Source organism: Rhinopithecus bieti, unplaced genomic scaffold (genome assembly GCF_001698545.2).
Source record: "Rhinopithecus bieti isolate Rb0 unplaced genomic scaffold, ASM169854v2 scaffold_3858, whole genome shotgun sequence".
In the NCBI taxonomy this organism is placed as follows: Eukaryota; Metazoa; Chordata; class Mammalia; order Primates; family Cercopithecidae; genus Rhinopithecus; species Rhinopithecus bieti.
Window position 1 is genome coordinate 1,417,225 of NW_016804227.1, and position 22,606 is coordinate 1,439,830.

Genomic DNA, 22,606 nt, shown 5'->3' on the forward strand with positions numbered 1-22,606 from the left:
TGAAAACATTTTGAAAATGAAGTGACAGAACTTACTTACTCTATTGTTTCTATAAGCACCAAATATTTTTAAAAAGTATATGTTAAGTCCTTGAAAATATTTTGTTCTAGTCAATATAAGCAGTTTAGGTTGGTAGTTCTATGTGGAAACAGCCACGAAATAATTTTATATTATGATGACTAGACCAGTCTTTGAACATTACTTTAGTTATTGTTCCATTAGTAAATTACTGAAGGCAATCTCACTCTATCGTCCAGTCTGGAGTGTAGCAGTGGTGTGATCTTGGCTCACTGCAACCTCTACCTTCTGGGTTCAAGCAGTTCTAGTGCCTCAGCCACCTGAGTAGTTGGAATCAAAGTGTGCGCCACCAGGCCTGACTAATATTTTTTGGCATTTCTAGTAGAGATGAGGTTTTGCCACATTGGCCAGGCTGTCCTCAAACTCCTGGCCTCAAGTGATGTGTCCGCCTTGGCCTCCCAAAGTGCTGGTATTACAAGTGTGAGCCACTGGGCCTGGCCTGAAACTTGTAATTCATTTCCATTAATATTAATCTCGCCTTTTCCAGTAATTAATTGGTTTCACAGGTATTAGTCCCCTATAATCATTGAATGGCAAATGAAATTATTTATAGCAAATAAACAGATTAATTATCTGCCAGCAGGCTGAGATTAGTTTCTTTAAAAAATGTTTATTATTTAAAACATTCAGCTGTGATCTTGGCTTTCTTGTGAGGTTCAATAGTTTCTATTGAATAAAGGAGATAAATGGCAAAGAATTTACTTCAGTGAAATTTGAATTCCATTAACTTAATGTGTTCTTATCACATATAATAGTCCTTAGAACAACTATTACAGCTGCTGGACCCGGGAACACAAAGCAAAGGAAGATGAAATTGTGTGTACGTTGATATTGGTACACACATCAAATGGTGTGATGTGAATTTAGATGTGGGCATGTGAGGAATAGGTGAAGATGTTAGAAAAAAATCAACTGTTTTCTTGTTCCATTCCAGGTGGCTGCTTCTTTGGTTGTGCTGTGGTTCCTTGGAAAGTGAGTATTCCATGTCCTATTGTGTAGATTGTGTTTTATTTCTGTTGATTAAATATTGTAATCCACTGTTTGTATGTATTGTAATCTACTTTGTTTCATTTCTCCCAAGCATTATGGTAGTGGAAAAATAAGGTTTTTTGTTTAAATGATGACCATTAGTTGGGTAAGGTAACACATACCTGTAGTCCTAGCTCCTCCACAGACTGACGCAAGAGGATCACTTGAGCCCAGGAGCTCAGGGCTGTAGTGTTCTATCATTGTGAATAGCCACTGCACTCCAGCCTGGACAATGTAGCAAGATCCTATATCTAAAATAAAATAAAATAAAATGAATAAATTGTTAGCATGTACAGTTCCTGCAGTTTCTAAAGAATATAGTTCTGTTCAGTTTCTGTGAAACACAATAAAAATATTTGAAATAACATTACACTTTTACAGTTTTCTTCAAATGTTTTAATTCAATAAAGAACAACTCAACCTCTATCAATAATGAGAAAACATATCTATTTTCTTGCAATAATAGTGAGATTTTGAGATTAAGGGTACACACTCTTCTAATGCAATATATTGTATTTCTTTAGACTCAAATTTAGTTCCATTTACATGTATTGGAAATTCAATAAGTAAGTTTGGCTACCAAATAACAATTTCCCTTTTGCTTTACAGCACTCCTCCTCAAGACAAAGGGAATAGTACTTATAGTAGAAATAACAGCTATGCAGTGATTATCACCAGAACCAGTTCGTATTATGTGTTTTACATTTACGTGGGAGTAGCCGACACTTTGCTTGCTATGGGATTCTTCAGAGGTCTACCACTGGTGCATACTCTAATCACAGTGTCGAAAATTTTACACCACAAAATGTTACATTCTGTTCTTCAGGCACCTATGTCAACCCTCAACACGTTGAAAGCAGGTACTTTACTAGGTCTAAGAAATGAAACTGCTGATCCACCATCAATAGGGCCTGTGGTTTCGTTGGTTTTCTAATGGCAGTGCTGGCTTTTGCACAGAGGCATCTGCCCGTTGTTGAACCTCCTTTTGACTGGCATGCACATTTCTCAGATATTATAGGTTATCATATGTTGTTGCTCCTAATATTTCTGTGTTAGATAACTAGAGTAGCTAGGTTTGCAAGAATGTGAGGTTGGTGGGACTGTAGCAGCACAAGAAGGCCCTTATGGGTCAGTCATACCTCTCTTTTCAAATACTTGTTCTAGCTTTCTTCTGGGCATCTTGTTGCTAATATATAATATTGTTCAAAAGGGCAGGAAATTTAAAGTGATCAAAGAAAATTTTTTTTTGTATTTATTAACATTTATTAACATTGTATTTATTAACATATTAACATATTATTTAGTCTTTTGATGGGTAGAATAATCTAATTTCATGTAACTGCTCAAAGTTATATAGTAGGGGGGATCCCAAATGTATTTTAAAACTACTTTAATATTATCATATTTGAAGTAATAGAAAGTCAGAGTAGTAGAATAAAGATACGGCCAGGCGCGGTGGCTCAAGCCTGTAATCCCAGCACTTTGGGAGGCTGAGACGGGCGGATCACGAGGTCAGGAGATCGAGACCATCCTGGCTAACACCATGAAACCCCGTCTCTACTAAAAAATACAAAAAAACTAGCCGGGCGAGGTGGCGGGCGCCTGTAGTCCCAGCTACTCGGGAGGCTGAGGCAGGAGAATGGCGTGAACCCGGGAGGCGGAGCTTGCAGTGAGCTGAGATCCGGCCACTGCACTCCAGCCTGGGCGACAGAGCGAAACTCCGTCTCAAAAAAAAAAAAAAAAAAAAAAAAAAAAAAAAAAAAAAAAAAAAAAAAAGAATAAAGATACTAAAAAATTTAAAAACTAATAAGGTACTTTGGAAGAAATCAATTCTGTTGATTCCTCATTAGACAAATTTGCACTGCAAGACTGAGGTTAATAAGGATTCCCCCAAGTTTTTTCACAGCAACCTGTGAGCACTTTCTCTGTTGAGGCATTTACTCTGTGGTATGAAAAGATGAATAAGGCACAGTTCTTGCCCTGGAGGAGGTCACAGGTGAGAGGAGGAATTGACACAGAAACATTTAATATAAAGCAAGGAATAAATTCCAAGACTAAAATTTTCAGAAATCTAAAAAACTCAAGATAAGAAAAACCCATCATATATTCTGGATGACAAAATTTCAGTGTTATAGTATTTAGGAAGATCTTGATATTTATTCTGAAGCCCATGTGTGTTGCTGAAATCTTGCCTCATTTGGATATACTCATCACCATCCTCTGTTTTGGAGCTAAGAATTTTAGACTCAAGATGTCCAATTAACTTGATCCATTGATTTTATTTTTTATGGAAATCTGAGACCCAGAGAAGGCAGGGGATTTCCCGCACATATCTAGAAGAGTCAGACATGAGCCATGTGGCACAGTGGAAAGAACATGAGCATTGCCTGAGCTCTGAGTTGGCACTATAAGAGCAGTGATCATGGGCAAGTGACTCTCCCGAGCCTTGGCCTCCTCACCTGTTAAGTGGGGAAAAGAATGTTTCAGAGGATCTTTGTGAGAATGAAACAAGGCAATTTACTTGCCTGCTACATAGCCAGTGGGAAATCAATATAAGTTCCCCGTGGTTCCCTTCTGTGGGGTGTTGTTCCCACAGAGGTTGCACTGGCTATTCCACCTCTTCTTTTCCAAGCTCCTGTTTCCCTTTAATGCTGTTCATAGTTGGTTCCAAACCATTTGAAATATAATAAGCACCAGGATGGATTTTTCTTTCCACCAAAGCAAATTTCATTTTCTGAACACTGTTTATAAATACCAATGGCTATTTTTTCAATTTTTGATTATCATGAAAAGATACAAATATGTTTAATTAAATATGCTAAAGAATGTATTAATAAATATGTATTAAATAATTCCTACATATAAGGCCTTTTTGCTTGGGGCTATGGGTGATATAAAATAAGTGTGGCATGATCCCATTGACCTCTAGCAATTTATAACCTAGAAAAAGAGTTAAGATATGTTTATAAGTTCCTGTGATATAAGACATGCATATAGTCATTATAACAGAGGTGCAAAGAAGATGTATTAAATATGTCCAGAGGAGGAAGAGATTAATCCCAGCTGGAGAAAACACTGATGGTTTCTTGCAGGAGGGGCATTTGAGTTGAGCAAGGGAGGAAACAGATTTTGACAATGAGAGCTGAGGGGAAAGGGGTTTCAGGTGGAGGGAACCACATGGGGAAAGCAGGGAGGTAGGAAAGTGTAGCGTGTGTTTAAAGAATAGACCAGTTTGGCTGAAACGGTATTTGAGCAGAGGAAGCTTGTACTAGGTAGGTGGGTTGAGGCCAAATTATGCAAGGCATTAAATATTAAACTAGGAATTTTGGACTTTATCCTGCAGTTTATGGGGGGTAAATGGTAAGATTCAATATCACTTTATTTGTACAGTATTATGTTACATTTTATCAAATTGTTTGTTTAATTCCTGTCTAGACAATGAATTTCTCAAGGACAAGGAGCATGGCATATTCACCTCAGTTATTTCAGTGCCTAGCATTGTGCCTGGTACATAGTAGACACTTGTATATAACCTTTTTAAATTGAAGCAACAAGTTATCAACCTTACAAATGTGAATCCATGATTTAGATGAGAGGTTGAAATGTAGATTATCCACGAAGAGGGTAGAAAGAGAGTATGACAAGGGAGGACCAGACAGTGGGGCAGGCAGGGAGAGAGAGCAGCCAGGGTTTCGGTAGAGGTATGTCAAAAAGGTATGGAAGTCAGAGGAAAAGGAGGCCCCTATGTTATGGAATACAAATGGAAGGGAAATGGTGACAGCATATCCAGTAAGTTGTCATTAAATGCAAGGTTGCAAAAATAAGATTGTAATAGCAGGATGAATACCCACCTATTCCTAACATAATTTATAGTAAAATATATTTCAAAGACATTGGTTGTTACTTGAATCTTACAGGAATCTGAAACTTTTTAAAACGTTTAAAAGTACAAGACAATAACTTGAACACATAATTATTTAGAATGTTTGGAAAGAAACAAAATTTTCTAAGTCTTTATTTATCTGATTACATGCTAATTCTTATTTGGGTTCTGAATGAGTCTACCGTGATCCAAATTTATTATTGAATATATTGATACATCTTTTGAGGAATTTGTCATCTTGTATATTATAGGTGGGATTCTTAATAGATTCTCCAAAGATATAGCAATTTTGGATGATCTTCTGCCTCTTACCATATTTGACTTCATCCAGGTATGTAAAAATAAGTACTGTTAAGTATGTCTGTGTTTGTCCTGTTGTTTTTAAAATAATAGCAAAAGCAAATGCAATTTCGTTTTCAATTTTTATTTGATTGACAGTTGAAGTCCTGTCTACTGAATTAATTTTGTGGTTATCCAAAGCCTTCAAAATAGATGTAAGTTTAGTAAATTCAATAACAAGTCAGAACTGTTTATCTGGCCCAGACCTGAGGCAATCCCACATTTAGATGTAATAGCGGTCTACTTGGGAGTGATTTGAGAGGCACAAAAGGCCATCTTTCCCCAGATCACTGGCTGTAAAGTGTGACATTTTGGCATTGGCATCACTATTTTATGGAAGCCAACCTCCCCGCAAAAGGCCTGTATTAGAATGAAGATGGATTCCCTGGGTGGGTTACACTTGAAACTAGCTTCACCGTGAACATTTTGGCACAGAGTAGCTAGCCCATTCCCCCACAGTAAGGACCATAAGGAAGGGAGAGAAGCAAAGATAAGTTTTTGAACAAAAGAGAGGGGAAAGAAAAATCTAGGGTTTTATGAGGGCTGTCCCTGAGTGATAGATGTGAATAGGCCTCCAGGGAAGCCTGGCTCAAAGGCTGACTCTTTGGGTTGGGGTGACTGACTGGTGGTGAGAGTGGAGAAGAAAAGGGCAGTGGAGGAGGTGAAAGTGAACTTGGGACATTAGGTCTCCATAAGTGACAGGATTTAAGGAGTGTTGTAAGCTGTGGTTGTTGGACCAGGTTTGAGCACAGCTTCCTGAGCTTCCTGACTGGTTTAGGTCAAGCTCCAGAGAGCAAATGCCACAGTCTCAGTGATCTCCCTGGAGAAACAGTTGGAATAGGATGCTGCCCATGTTGGGATGAGTCATTGTCCCCTCTTGCTCTTTCCCCACCCCTGCAAAATAATAATACTGTATTTGATTGAACATATAAAACAAAAGAAGTATTATCACATAGGTGTGTATATATAACCAACATTGGCAGGTGCAGAAAAATCAGACTGTCAGTTTGCCTCATCTGAAATGATTGACACAAGTATATTTACTGTTCCAAGTGAACTTTGGCATTTTGGATATCCTTCAGTTGTTCTGTTTAAAGATATAACTTAGAAGCAGCTGATGGAATATTTAAATCCATGCTTTGAATTCATGCATTCAAAGAAACATGTCGTGTGTCACTAAATGCTGACATTTGTTTTTCATGTTAAGAGTGTAAATAACTGGTCTCAAATATATTATTACATCATATAAAAATTGGAATGTGAACCTCTTGACTTGATTGTGAAAGTATTTGCCAGTGGTGCCTCTTGATAATTATTTGAGGCTCACTTCAGAACTCCTCTGTAAGAGTTAATTTTTAAATATTCATTTTATAAATTAACATTTTTGACATACGTGATGGCTCTCAAATTTTTTCTTTTATGCCAATTTGAATCATTTCTGCTCAACGTGTTTGTTTTTTGTTTGTTTTTAAATTGAGACGGAGTCTCACTCTGTCGCCCAGGCTGGAGTGCAGTGGTGCAATCTTGGCTCAATGCAACCTCTGCCTCCTGGGTTCAAGCGATTCTCTTGTGTCAGCCTCCAGAGTAGCTGGGATTACAGGTGCCCACCACCATGCCTGGCTAACTTTTGTATTATTACTAGAGATAGGATTTCACCACATTGACCAGGCTGGTCTTCAGCTCCTGACCTCAAGTGATCCACCTGCCTCAGCCTCTTAAAGTGCTGGAATTACAGGTGTTAGCCACTGCACCTGGCCCGGTTCAACTTTTAATGCTAAGATTCATTTGTTGTTCTTTCACAAATGATTAAGCAGAGGTCTTTTATATTAATTTACCTATTTTATTTGTAAGAGAGTCTCATATTAAGGGAGCATAATATACGACAATCCAAATACAGTACAAATTTGGTTAATTTTGATTTTGTTAAATGATTAATCACAGGGGTCCTTTAAATTGTGAGCTCCTCTGATTATACTTAATTGTGTTATACCTCCAGTTGTACTTAATTTCAAACAAATGAAATTTAATTATATTCATGACATTTCAGAAGCAGATCTGTTGCACAAAATAAAGCATACCTATACGTTTTCTTTTTTAAGAAATATTTCTGTTCACTCTATTTTCTATTACTTTTCTCTTTAAAAATTTTAATTTTATTGTGGCAAGTCCACTTAACATGAGGTTTACCCTCTTAACAGATTTTTATGTGTAAAATACAATATTGTTCACCATGGGCAAAATGTTGCACGGCAGATCTCTGGAACTTACTCATTTTGCACTCCTGAAATTTTATACCTGTTGATTAGTAACTCCCCATTTCCCTCTCTCCCCTGTCCTGTTGCCCATGGTTCTGTTCTTTGCTTCTTTGAGTTTGAGTATTTTGATATCTCATATAATCTTCATTCTATTTTCTAACTTTTGACAATGTTCTGACAAATTTGCTTTCTGGATTGGAGCACTGTATAGTGAAAATTGAAAATCGGTATTATTTTCTGCAGATTCCCACTATTTTACCCTGAGCAGACACTTATCTTGAAGGGTCTCAGGTTTGTCACTTGTAGAATGGGGAATATAAACCTAATAAGGGTCCCTTTCAGTTCTAAAGTTATATCAGTTGAAAATGCATGTGTCACTTAGGGAAACTGGCAGAGAACTGCCTCACTGAATAGCATACGGGTGTTATAAAGTGTTTATTTTTTTTCCTTTCTGCTGACTGTTACTTTATTTACACTTTATTCAAATGAATTATTATGAAGTAAGTGTTGGCAGACTTTGTACCTTTTAAAAATGTATGTATTTGGTGTAATGTAGAAATATGGAATTTGTTAAGTATGATTTATTTCAATGTTAAGCATGAGAAAATATGCTCCAAAGGGTTAGGTAGCTTGCCTAAATGGCAAGCTTGTATTTCAAGCAGAACTTTCTGAATCAAAAGACTCCAAGATGAACGCCCAACTTTCAAAAACTGTCTAACCAAAATAAATCCTAAGATTCACCTTCATACTAAAATTATTTAAAAATAGTTTATTTTAAATTAATATTCACTTAAAATGTATTTATCATACAATACTTTAAAGTGCCTGGGAAATGAACATATCCCAAGATCAAAGAACACCATTTTCAAAACTTCAAAATGTTATCAGTGACCTGAACAATTTTAAAATTTTCATAGAGCCTATGAAAATGTACTTGCAAATGGCTACTTTCCAACTAGGAATAGAATGGGGAGAGTATTTAAAAATAAATCACTGACATACTTTGTCCACTTTGCAATGTGAAAACGTTTACTCACAAACATGTTTTCTTCGATCTTGCAGTTGTTATTAATTGTGATTGGAGCTATAGCAGTTGTCGCAGTTTTACAACCCTACATCTTTGTTGCAACAGTGCCAGTGATAGTGGCTTTTATTATGTTGAGAGCATATTTCCTCCAAACCTCACAGCAACTCAAACAACTGGAATCTGAAGGTATGACAGTGAATGTGTGATATTCATCTTGGAAAAAAGCTACAAGAGCTATTTGAGATTCTTTATTGTTAATCTACTTTTCAAAAAAATTCTGCTTTTAAACTTTCACATCATATAACAATAATTTTTTTCTACATGTGTATGTCTATAAAAGGAAACTGTATTACAAAGTACACATGGATTGTTTTTCTTAATTAACGGCCGTGTGACTTCATTTTGGTTTTAAAATGGGTATATAGAATCTTACCACGGTTGGTGTACAGGACATTTGTTTATAATAAACTTATATCAATTAAATTTAAAAAATGATAGTGCTGCTATTACTAAAGGTTTCTCTGGGTTCCCAAATGATACTTGACCAAATTTGTCCCTTTCACTTTTTGTCTTCAGACACCCTTCCTTCATGTATTGGAGCTGCCATTTTGTGTTTCCCCAAACTCTACTTGAGCTGTTAGGGAATCACATTTTGCAGTGACAGCCTTAGTGTTGGTGCATTTTCAGGCAATAATTTTTCAGTATATTTCTGCTTTGTAGGTTATTAGCTAAATCAAGTCACATAAACTTCCTTAATGTAGATACTTGAAAAAATTGTCTTAACATTTTTTTCAGTAATAATTAATTTAGAATTAGCCAGAAAATTCCCAGTGGTAGCCAAGAAAAAGGAATAAATATTGGTGGTGATTTTTTAAGTTCCCATCTCTGGTAGCCAAGTAAAAAAGGAGGGTAACTCATTAATACAATAACAAATCACATCTATTCAAAGAATGGCACCAGTGTGAAAAAATCTTTTTAGCCAACGACATTTGCGATATGATTACTCTAATTTAGTCTTTTTCAGGTACATCGTGTTATGAAATTGCATTCTGTGTTTATGTTATTTGCAATGTTTTCTATGGAAATATTTCACAGGCAGGAGTCCAATTTTCACTCATCTTGTTACAAGCTTAAAAGGACTATGGACACTTCGTGCCTTCGGACGGCAGCCTTACTTTGAAACTCTGTTCCACAAAGCTCTGAATTTACATACTGCCAACTGGTTCTTGTACCTTTCAACACTGCGCTGGTTCCAAATGAGAATAGAAATGATTTTTGTCATCTTCTTCATTGCTGTTACCTTCATTTCCATTTTAACAACAGGTACTATGAACTGATTAATTTTAGCTAAGCATTTAGTCAAAACTTTGTCAATGAATAAAATGGTGCATTCTTATAGGTTATCAATTTTTGGTATCTTTAAAGTTTTTTTGGAGTTTAATAATTAACAGATTTTGTTGGTTTATCATTGAACAAATGATTTCTTTGAATTTCCATTGTTTTAGTTGAACAAATAATTTACTTGAAGTTGGAGATATATATATATATATATATTATAATATATATATATATATATAGTATTATCCCTGTTTGCACAGTTTTTAAAAACCAAGGCACACAGATTGTCAGATAGCAATTCTGTGATTAAAGGGGAAAAAATGTCACCTCTTCATACTCATATTGATGAAGAGTCCTAGCTTCAAAATTAATAGATCTCTAAAGAAGGGAAATGACACACAGTTCCCCTTGTCAGTAAGTTTTGGTTTTTAAATCTCTACTAGGTAAAATTTGTTACCTAATTGCGAATTTTGCACAAAGTAAAACTGTCACAGAAAAGAAACAAAGTGTCATGTTTTTCAAAAGAAAAAAAAAAAAGAAAGAAAGTGCCATGTTTTTTAAATACAAATGTTCTGGATTGATTTTAGGGTCTTTAGTGAAAACAAAGTATTTCATAATAAGTAAAATAAAAATCTATGTAGGTAAGTTTGTTTTCTCTAATTTAAGAATTTGAATTTCTGAGTGTTTATGATAAGTGTTGAAGTAAGTTGTTATATGTGACAGTGAATATTGGCAGAGTAAATGCCAAATCAATGCCAAATCTGGGGGATTATTTGATTGTAGGAACAGAATTCTGCTCAAACCGAAAGCAGGCATTTGTTGGAGTTACAGGAAGGCCTCAAGGAACACAGAGAAGGTGGTGCCATTTGACTCTTAAAGAAGCTGGAACAGGCACAAGAGAGTCAGCTGCAACTCTTCTTCTTCTTGAGCCTATATCTGTCCTGGGTCCATTCCTTTCTGTGACTGCTTCATTCCTTTCTCTCTCTAAAGACTGGTTTTCCTGATGTACCAGGGCTATGCCACATTGACTTATATAGTGTCTCTATTCTGGCCTCCTGAATTAACTGGCTTTCCTGGTGTACCAGAGCTATGCCACATCGACTTTATGTAGTGTCTCCATTCTGACCTCCTGAATCAACTGGTTTTCCTGGTGTACCAGGGCTATGCCACATTGACTTTATGTAGTGTCTCCATTCTGACCTCCTGAATCAACTGGTTTTCCTGGTGTACCAGGGCTATGCCACATTGACTTTATGTAGTGTCTCCATTCTGGCCTCCTGAATTAACAGGAGAACTCCTCTGTACAATTGCAAAGTCCTGGAGAGAACAGAAAACCAGTTCCTTTTGGCTCAGGGGTCCACCTGCAGTCTACTCCACTGCTATGAGGATAGTGGGTTCGCCACCTTTGTTGTTCTCTCAGCTAGGGCAGTGGGAAATGACTCTATGCAAGGAATATACATGGGCAGGCAAATGTACTAATCCTCATCAGTACTGCAATTTTAGGCAACTTTAAAAAATTCTTTTAAGTTATTTGAAAATGGGATCAAAGAAGGCTGAATTACATAAATGAAGATTTGTTAACAATTAATTCAAACCAATATAACACATGCTATAACATGGTCGAGTGTGATTGAGTCTTGATTTATTAGGGGCAATAATTAAAACATTTAACAATCATTATAATACAGAACTTACCAATCAAATCAGATGCTCAGCCAGAGTGGATGTTGTTCACCCAGCTATTATTTCTTTTTTTTCTTTTTTTTCTTTTTTTTTTTTTCTTTTTTTTTTTTTTGAGACGGAGTCTTGCTCTGCCGCCCAGGCTGGAGTGCAGTGGCCGGCTCTCAGCTCACTGCAAGCTCCGCCTCCCGGGTTCACGCCATTCTCCTGTCTCAGCCTCCCGAGTAGCTGGGACTACAGGCGCCCGCCTCGTCGCCCGGCTAGTTTTTTGTATTTTTTAGTAGAGACGGGGTTTCACCGTATTAGCCAGGATGGTCTCGATCTCCTGACCTCGTGATCCGCCCGTCTCGGCCTCCCAAAGTGCTGGGATTACAGGCTTGAGCCACCGCGCCCGGCCTCACCCAGCTATTATTATCCCTGGCTCGACTGGTCTTCAGCTGTGTTAACTTGCAAACATTAATTAGCTCTCTAAGCCCCTCATTTTCCTCAAGTGTAAATAGACACAATAATATTACCTATTCCATAGGTGTGGGTGAATAGTAAATGGGATGATTTGTCCAAAACACTTAGTATAGTGCCTGGTCCATGGTAAATACTAAATAAATGTTATCTGACTTATTATTATTAAAATTTTATCTTCTCATCTTGACCTTCAGAACAAGCAATATATTGGGGTCTAGATAAATCTAACCTATATGAAAATAATTTAGTATTACATACAGATGTATGCTGTGTATATTATGCCTTCTGTTAGAGGAATTGCAGAAACAAAAATTTCAATTAATAATAAGATGAATTATTTCTCCCAACTGTAGAACCTTTTGACAATTTTATCATGCATTACAGGTGTAAGATCTCTCAATTGGGACTTGATAGTTTAACTTTATAATAATTTAAGAACATTCCTCTTAGAGAATTTTTATGGCCATAATACTGAATACTTATGAGTTTTAATTAGCGATCCTTTTTAGCCCTTAAACAAACACTTATTGTAATTAAACACTTAGGTATCATTCTTCCCAGGTGCACTAATCTCTTTTTTTCTTTTTTTCTTTTTTTACATAGAGGGCATTATTTTCTCTTTCCAAATGGCAGACCTGTTAGTTTTCTGACTGTCGGGTGAAGTTCTAAGTCCATTTACTTCCCAACAGAATGCAATTAGCAAATGTCCTCCTTGCAAAGGCACAGAGCACATCTAAACATCTAAACATGCAGATGCTGTTTGGGCACACTATTCCCCTGCTTTTGGTTTCTTTGTAGAGGAGCTCATCTGGATATAGGATCTCATTTCCCCATTGCCCATTCTAATATTTGTTACTGTTATTACTTAGAGAATAATAGTAGAAGAGACAAATATGGTACCTACCCAATACCAACAACACCTCCAACATCAGTAACATTTTTTAAAAAGGGCAACACTTCCCTAATATTCTATCACTCTTTGATTTAAAATCCTGGTTGAATACTTACTATATGCAGAACATTATTCTGTTAGTAAATGATGTGATGAACTGAGACTTAAAAATTGTTAAAATCAGCATAAAATTGAAATGTAAATTTAATAACATGAGGTTCATTTATGTCTTTTGTGCATCTGTAGGAGAAGGAGAAGGAACAGTTGGTATTATCCTGACTTTAGCCATGAATATCATGAGTACATTGCAGTGGGCTGTAAACTCCAGCATAGATGTGGATAGCTTGGTAAGTCATTATCATCTTTTTAACTTTTATGAAAAAATTCAGATAAGTAAAAAAGTATGAATAATAGCATGAGGAAGAACTATATACCCTATATTGAGCTTAAGAAATAAAACATTACAGGTAAATTGAGTGTCACTCTGTATCTTTCATTAAATCCTTATCTCTTCTTTCCTCCTCAAAAATAGCCACTATGAAGATGTAATATTGCAGTGAGCATTCTTTGATCTGTTTCCTTGTTCAGGATTTTCTAGGACCAATACTTGGGAGTTGTACTACTGGGTCATAGAATTCACCCATGCTTAACTGAGTGGTGCCAAATTGTCCTCAGGTCTGTTGTACTGACATATATCCCCATCAAGAGAGTGCATAGCTACATATCTTCAACAACACTTGGTGTCTGATAGATGTGAAGTGATTACTAAAAATGTAGGGCATGTGGATACATAATTATTGGCTTTTGCTGTTCTCTTACATTAATTTCTTATTCATGTTGATTACTCATTTGTCACCTAGATTGTTTTTTCTTCCTTAATTAATTTGTAGGAATTTATGAGTTATGGATTGATTGTCAGATCTATACATTTCAAACATAATCCCTCAGTCAGTGGCTTGGCTTATAGAGTCTTTTGATGAAAAGAAGTTTTAAGTTTAATAAAGTTCAATTTATTGTCTTTTCCTTTATGTTTTATGCTTTTGATATCTTTATTAAGAATTCCTTCCTTATCTTGGGTTCTCAAATTTAGCAGCATAACATTTTTATACTATTATTTAAATTTTTTCACATCATTTAGTGATAGTGCCTTTCTTATTCCTGAAGTGTTTATCTTTGCCTTCTCTCTTTCTGCTTGATAAATATTGCCACACCTGTGTATACTTTATTAGTGTGTACAAAGACCACATTTTAGTTGTGTTATTTCTCTCATTTTGGTTTTCTAGAGTGCAGAGCCATTAATATTATAGTAGTGTTTGTGTGCTAATACCATATCAGGGGCACAAATCCCATTGCAGCAGGACTGAGAAATTAAAGGAAATGATACACATTTACCCATTTTTATTAAAAAAAAACCAAATGCATAATTTTCAATCAGACTATGTGGTTGGTCTGGATAGCTTCATCATTGAATTTTTAAAGTATTTTTGTGCTACTGTGTTTAAAATTATTCATTCAGCACTGCTTTTGTAGATGGTTTAGAAACCCAAGTTAAGAATGACTGTGCAACAATATTATTATACTCTTTTTAAAATTATGTTTTTTGCTTAAGTTTCTTTCCTTGTTCTCTGAGACAGTGTTCATGTTCCCAAACCACACACAGTTATTCAGCTATAAAATTTGTATGATCAACTCCTGTCAGAACAAACAGCATTATAAAAAATATCTCCAGGGAAAAGAAAACCCTTTTAATGCTCTCTTCTGGTCCCTGTGTCTTCTTATTTTCTTTAAGCATTTTCATAACACATTGAGCTGTAATTTAATCAGAACATGATTTATACTAAAGTTGATTTCTTTACCTCTAACTTTTTTTTTAGTTTGATCAGCTCTCTTTAGCTTCTGTAGTTCTATCTTTAATTCCATTCCAGTATGCTTTTGGAGTTGGGTCTCATAAATGTATAGAAATGTTTCTGTTGGAAAACAGCAGGAGAATATTAAATGAATATCGTGCTTACATCTATTTAATTCTTTGCCCAACCTTCTACAACTTTGACTTTACATTTAAGCTCCTCATGCACTTACATGTTTCTTTACCTAAAAACATCTTTTCACCATGGATGTATACAATTCCTTTCTCTTTGCTGTATTAATTTTCTTGGTTTACATAGTAGCCTCTACACATTGATGTCAAAACCTCTGTTTGGTGCATTTCTACTCTGCATGTTCAATCTCCATGAAAGTTTCTGTAAGGCATTTTCATTCCTCTAGTTTTTCACATGTGCATCCTGGCTTTGTGACCTGTGCTTTGATATTGTGCCTTTCATCTTGTGGCACTGAAGGATCTTTGCAAGGACCTATTATGTTATAATACAGTCTATGAAAAGTATCAATGTTTGCATTTGGTCACATTTAAAAAATCACATTCTTTTGTTTGAATATCAAAGCGAATATGTGAGTTATTTCCCTGCCAAACAGCACAAGTAGGCTTTCCTGGATGTTTATGGGCATTTATCTGGTTATTGATTCCCATCATAGTGCTGTTACCCATGCCATTGCTCAACTTATACAGTAACTTTTTTGTTTTCACCTTGGCATATGTTGAGAGTAGGAAATAGATATGACTATGCCCTCAAATTTTACGTTTATATGATGTTAATCCCAAAGGCCCTTGTGACTTCTGAAGTAAAAACTCAGTGTTGTCATTTTACTTACTGAGTTGTTAACTGAATTTAGCATTGAGTTTACAATGGAGTAAACAAGGTGTTTAGTTTGATGTATACTTCTAGTTTTTCAGAAAAAAAATGTTTATACTTGGAAAGAATAGTTTATTTACCCAACTGGACTAGTTTAGACAGGAACACAAAGTCAAATGTCAACAGAACTCTGAAGTTATAAAAATGACAGTGTGGCTTTTTTTTTTTTTTTTTTAACCTTCCACCTGGTGCTTATGCCCAAGTGCCTAGCTTTCTGTAGCTCTCAACTAATAAAGGTAATGCTTTGATAACATTTAACCTCAAGTTGCATTGTGTCTATGATCACATATCTCAAATATTAGTACACAAAACTGTACAACAACCTTTTATATTAGATTTTCCTATGAAATTCCTTATTATATTCCCTAAGATAGCTTTTCCCCACTTTCTTCTCTCTTCTCAGGTGCTCAAATAATTCCAACGCCTGCACTTTCATCCAGTGACTTTATTATATCTTTTTTTAAAAACTTAAAAAAAATTTTTGATGCAACCAGAAAGAATTTTCTCGTTTCTCTCCACCGGTTGCACCAGCCTACTGCACCTCTCCTCATGTACCACCTTCTGCCGGTGTTCTTGCTCCTATATTCAGGAGCAAGTAATATGCAATACCTACCTCTTCGTGGGACCTTTCTCATTAGCATAAAAATACTTTCCCTTGATCTCCAGCTACTATCCCGTTTCTTTGACCTATATATAGCAAAATATCTGAGAAAGGACAACTTTCCATCTTTTCCTCAACCTACTTCCGTTTTTTTCTCAATCCACTTTGATTTCATTGTTTTCCTCAACCCATTCTTTCCACAACCTACTTCATTTTATTTCCATCAGCACCATCTCAGGATCAACATCTTGCCAGAGCCAATTTCCTTGTTTCCATTAATAGCTCCAGCAGTATTTATGCCATGGACAAGTTCTTCTTGTGATACTTTCTCTCTTGCTTCCGTGACACTTCTCTCACTTCATTTTCCTTCTACCTCTCTGGCTTCTTCTTGGTCCCTTTTCCTGGCCCCTTCTCTCTTTCAGATCTCTAAACATCAACTATATCTCAGCCCTGTTCTACTGACACTCTCTAGCTGTTATTTTCTAAACCCATGCTTCAGAAACCGTCTCTTGATGAATCTTGGAAGGCCGAGGCAGGCGGATCACTTGAGGTCAGGAGTTTGAGACCAGCCTGGCCAACATGGTGAAACCCCATTTCTCCTAAAAATACAAAAATTACCTGGCCATGGTGGCATGCACCCAGCTACTAGAGAGGCTGAGGCACGAGAATTGCTTGAACCTGGGAGATGGAGGTTGCAGTGAGCCGAGATCATGCCACTGCACTCCAGCCTGCGCGATAGAGGAGACTCCATCACACAGACACACACAAAGAAAATAAACCATCTCTTGATGAATCATAAATTTGTATCTCTAGTTTAGACCTCTATCCTGCTCTCTAAATGTGTATCCAGCTATCATCTTGACGCCACCATATGTTCATAAAACACAATTATAGAGTGTCTTTCAGTAGGCTTGACATTTTAAGGCATGAGTTTCTGTTCAATATCTCCTTAAAATATACCCAGGGTCTCAGGAGACTATTAAAACAGGACAAAGCTTCTATTCTACTTACTAATGTGTCTGGCCTTATTTGGCAGGTTGGATAAAAAGTCATCTGAACATTGTCACTTTATGAATAATATAGTTTAATAGTTTGTGAATCACCCCTGTAATTTAATAAATAGTAAAATTATCAGAATCTAATTTAATAATTCCTGTTGGAACACCCCATGTTAGGGGATTTCCAGTTATTTCAATTGATATCTCAATGTTTTAAAAAGTATTTATTTCTATTAATAATTCACTCTTTATTTTAACATAAATTGTGGCTATCTATCTCTGTTCATTTCAATTGTATTTCTCATACCATTCTATAGATGGGGTGAAAAGAAAAGTGTTGATTTTTTAAAAGTCCATACCTCAAATACTATATGAATTTATAGTTGTTTTTGCTAAAGCAATTATCTTATATTTTTTCCTCCAAAACAAAGTTGTGTGCTGGTTTATTTTCTTTGGACTCATAAGATGCCTTCAATTTTTAGTAACATAAGTCTTCTCTTTCTCCTATTCTTAGCTACTTAAGTGTTATGTAACTTAAATAAGCACTTAAGATTTCTATCTGTATGAACGAATAAAGATTAAATAAATAAGATCTAGAAAGGGTGACAAGGTGATGCTTCAAACTGAACCATACCAAGCCATCTAGCGACTGATAAATTACTCACACTCATAGTCACATTGTTGGAAAGAAGCCATTGACAATTCAGTTTGTTTCAAGACTGTCTACCACATAATGGGCACAACTAAAAGACTACTTTTTGTCTTTTACTGTTTGTTTTGTTGATCAAGTGACTGATTGTACAATGACCAACAAGAAGTCTGATGTGTAGAGAAAAGGGGAACCTGGCTTTTCTGCCTTACTCCTGTTGCCTAATTCTGAGCATGTGAATATTATTCTGTTTCTTTAATTCTCCCAGAGAAGCAGCAGATAAACCATCCCTGTTTCTGTCAGCTGTCTACCCTGTTCAACTTTGTGTTTCTGATAACATAAGAAGAAGAAAGCCACCAGTGTGAGCAGGGAAGGCAATGAATCTGCAAGGCTTGTGGATAGATTTCTGTTAGTGAGGCTCTAGAAAATCTTCCAAGATTGATGCAATCTGAGAAGAGTTTTCTGTCAATAGAAACTCCAGAGGTTTCTCCTTTGTCCTTTTATTGTCTGTGTTTGTTTTGGGTTCCAGTAAAGATCAAGTGACTGATTGTATAATGACCAACAAGAAACCTGATGTGTGGAGAAAAGGGGTACCTGGCTTTTCTGCATTACTCCCGGTGCTTAATTTTCTTGTACTGAAAGTAGTTTTTGCTGTAAGAATCTGAGGGGAGGAGTCATTTCTTCAATTTTTTTGGTCTCCTTTTAATGGTTTCTTGATCGTGTCTATCTTTATTTTTCTGTTTCCACAAGTCTTTGTGGTATATTTTCCCCTCATGACCTCTGTCTCAAGACTTCCTTCCATCCATCTCTTCTCAATGCATCCTGTAGAGTATCTGTGGTAAGAGCCCTGCATTCTATTCTGGCCTTGCCATGTGTGGCCTTGGGCAAGTCCTAGACTCCTTGAGGGCCTTATTTTTCTCATTTGTAAAATGAAACAGTTTGGTGAGAAGTTTTCTAAGGTTCCTTCCAGCTTTGGCAATCTCTCTCTTCTAGATCTTTTTCCTATGAAAAATTTCAAATCTTGATTAGGGTGTAGGCAGGTATTATTCCACATCCTGACAGGAATCACATTTCTGCTACTATCCCTGAATGCTAGAGTCCATTGATTAAGTTATTCACTGCTGCAATTATCAGAGCTGATCAAAGAACTCTGAACCAGTGTGTAACTAGAACTAACAAATGAAATGCCATTATGATGTGCTAGAGTCTTGAATTAGTAGAAGAGGTTTAACAAGAACCTTAAGAGATTGCTGGAATGTTAAAAACAAACAAACAAAAAAGGTTGAAAGGTTTAGAAAATTCACTGGGCTTTGTGCCTATCATTTTTCTTCCTGGGTTTAGATAATCTCATTTTTGCAATGAAGGAATGAATTAGATCACAAGTTCTCATCCTAGTAGCACATGCAGAATCTTTATAAAAACACAGAGTAGCCAGGTGTGGTGGCTCATGCCTGTAATTCCAGCACTTTGGGAGGCTGGGGCAGGTGGATCACTTGAGAACAGGAGTTGAAGACCAGGCTGGCCAACATGGCAAAACCCTGTCTCTACTAAAAATACAAAAATTAGCCAGACACATGCCTCCCAGCTACCAGGGAGGCTGAGGCAAAAGAATCCATTGAACCCCGGAGATGGAGGTTGCAGTGAGCCAAGATAGCTCCACTGCACTCCAGCCTGGCGACAGAGTGAGACTCTGTCTCAAACAAAACAAAACAAAACAAAAACACAGACTACTCAGGGTCCACTAAAACCAGTAAAGTCAGTTCTCTTGGTAGGGGGCAGGGTGACTGAGTATGATGTTTGTCATTTTAAAAGTGCTCCAGGTGATTCTAGTGTGTATCAAGCAAGACTGGTGAACCACTAAACTACATGCTAAGACTCATTTTAGCTCTGATTTTCTGTGAGTCATAGCAGAGGGCTCAGCAAACTTTTTCAATAAAGGCTAAGATAGTAAATATTTTCAGCTTTGTGGGCTGTGTTGTCTTTATGACAACTCAACTCAGTGTTTGTAGGGCAAAGCAGCTGTACATAATATGTAAACTAATGGGAGTAGCTACATGTGTCCTGTGGGTCATAGTTTTGCTGACCCCTGGTCTATGTCATAGAATTTCCTTTTGAATTGATGGACCACCAGCAAATGACTTTTGTCCTGTATCAATCAATGATACGTACATAAATCTCTACAAGGCATGTAAAGGATGAGGCTTAGTGACAGAGTAATTTGGGGAAGACACAATATTGCAAAATTCCGATGTTTGGAGAAAAATCATATTAAAATAGTGAAAACTGTGAGAAGGTATTTTGATTTGTTGTTTTGGATTCCTCTTTTTGCAAATTCTTTTGAAATATTTTCAGCGGAAGCCACATAAATCCAATTGCATTCACCAAGCTAGATTGTAATTAAGCTCCAGAGTAAGTAATAGATGTGATGAGTGATGTCTGAGCTTTTACATGGAAGAGGAAGTTTGAGTCTTCATTTGCCCATTTACACACTTAGTACCATGTTTACCAAAGTTCTTAGTTATTGAAAATAGGCACCCGCATATTTTGAAACTTTGGTATTAACTTGGGATATGCCTTTTGTCATGTTGCAAATAGGTTTTGTTTCTGTTTTATGAAGATCACCGTCTCTGTCACTTCTAACAGAAAAAGTGACACTGACTTCTCAAGTGATTTGACACAGGTTAAAATATGTAAACCGTTTCTGTAGAGAGCAAGCTGTAATAATATACTAAAGGGCTAGGTTTATAGTATAATATAAGTAACTCGTTTATGCTGTTAATAATTTATAGCAACATGGCACTTGACTGACTTTTTATGTGCTCTAGTCGTGTAAGTAATAGATGTAGAAACATAGACCAGAGTTTCAAGAACATGTTTTGGGCAGAGTCTGTTTTCTTGCTATTATCTCTTAGGTTTATGTTCATGGCCTAAAGATTATGCTAATGCATCTAACTTGGCCTTGGATGTCAGGTCTGTGTTAGCGAGTATTGAAAAGCATAGTTTTTGCCTACTGGGAAGGATTTATGATTTAAAAGCCCTAATAAATCTCCCCTTTTATATACTTCATACTTACAAAATTTTTCCTGTGAAATGTGTGACTTTTTTACATTGTGCCTGTTTTCTAGATGACTCTCTTCATATTTATTTCTTGCAATCCTTCAATAACTATCAGTCATGAACTCTCTTTATAGTGTTGCCAGCCAGATCTCAGGTGTGTGAAGTGTATTTTCTGTTATGGCTTTTGGGGTATGATGACACATAGTTTGGGTGTTAATGCCTAATCTAGATGTGCTGGCTTCTGAACAACCAAAAGGATGAAAGGAAATAGAACAAATATTTTTGTGAGGGAGAGGAGTCTGGCTTCTTGACTTATTCTAGAAAAAGCCTGTAAGCCTCCTCTTCCCTCTTTGTCACACAAAGTGAAAAGGAAAATCAAGAATTATTTTCTTCTTGGCTTAAATGCATCCTTTATAAAGTAAGACTGAGATTAGGCTGTGAAACTATCTTTTTGTCAAGACTGTCATAATCCCAAAACACTTTGTTCTTCTAATGCTTAGGTTAGTTTGAACTTTGACCATTTTTATAAAGATAGTGAGGTCCAGTTTTAAGCACTGACCCCTTCTCAAGGGGCTCAGAAGAGGTTTTGGAGAATAATAAAATTAAATAATGAAACCAAAAATTTAAACCAGATGATGATCCTTAAGAAAAATTCTCATCAAATTTGGGCTAAACTCTAATGTACAGAGGTCTGCACAAATTATGTCACGTTTTCTTTCCCACAAATGAAGAATGCGGTTCATTGTGTCGTTGGTTGGGTCTCATTTTGGCTTCATCTTCTATATCTCAAAGTCTAAGAAAAGTGCTCCTACCGAAGTGGGTGTTGGCTATCATGAGACTTTGCTGCTGGCAGGCCAGCTTGCTGCTCTAGACAGAGATATCCCTCGATCCTCCTTGGACAACTCTTTTCTGTGCACAGGAAACAGCAGGCTGGGGTTAAGGAGTTTGCCAATCCAGTCATTCTGATAATTGTGGAATATGAATTTCTATCCAGCACAATCTAGGTAGCTAGCTACACAATGGCACAGTTTTTATGTATCAGGTGAAAATGTTTAGTGGGCACTCTAAATGAGAGAAAAGGTTAAGTGAGGTTAAAAGCTCAATGAAAACAAATAGATGAGACTAAGAATAGTTCGATAGGTTGTAACTTCCGTCTAATCCAAATAGCAATGAATATTTTGAGGCAGAGGAGCTGAGGGGTAAAATTGCAGCCTGGACTACTTGCTAATGTAGACTTGTAGCACTGTTATTCTTACTGCACAGACACTACTTTCTGCATAGGAGGTAGAATAATGAATTCATTCATTATTAACAAAGATTTATTAAGTGACTGCGTGGTACTAACCACTAGATGGGAAGGGATGTATTGAACTGTCCATTGTTTGAATATAACAAGGAACACTTTGAACGAGGTTACTATAGTAGGCAGAATTGGTTTAACATGAAGCCTATGAGACATAAGCCGCAGGTCCTCTCACGTGCAGGAACTCCTTTGAAGGCCCTGTACTTGATTTTATATGCATAATTTGGATTTGGATTCTTTTTTTTTTTTTTTTTAAAGAATTCCC

At 36.4% G+C, this 22,606-nt stretch overlaps 1 protein-coding gene across 4 annotated transcripts in view; it reads left to right on the plus strand.

Annotated features, from left to right (window-relative positions):
* Window positions 1-22,606, plus strand: part of CFTR (CF transmembrane conductance regulator) — a 184,557-nt gene that overhangs the window by 112,862 nt on the left and 49,089 nt on the right. For all 4 annotated transcript variants that reach the window (XM_017867350.1, XM_017867353.1, XM_017867352.1 and 1 more), the window contains 6 exons: window positions 1,013-1,050; window positions 1,717-1,967; window positions 5,242-5,321; window positions 8,647-8,797; window positions 9,707-9,934; window positions 13,230-13,330. In XM_017867350.1, the coding sequence (XP_017722839.1) occupies window positions 1,013-1,050; window positions 1,717-1,967; window positions 5,242-5,321; window positions 8,647-8,797; window positions 9,707-9,934; window positions 13,230-13,330 (849 nt within the window). The remainder of the gene's footprint in view (window positions 1-1,012; window positions 1,051-1,716; window positions 1,968-5,241; window positions 5,322-8,646; window positions 8,798-9,706; window positions 9,935-13,229; window positions 13,331-22,606) is intronic.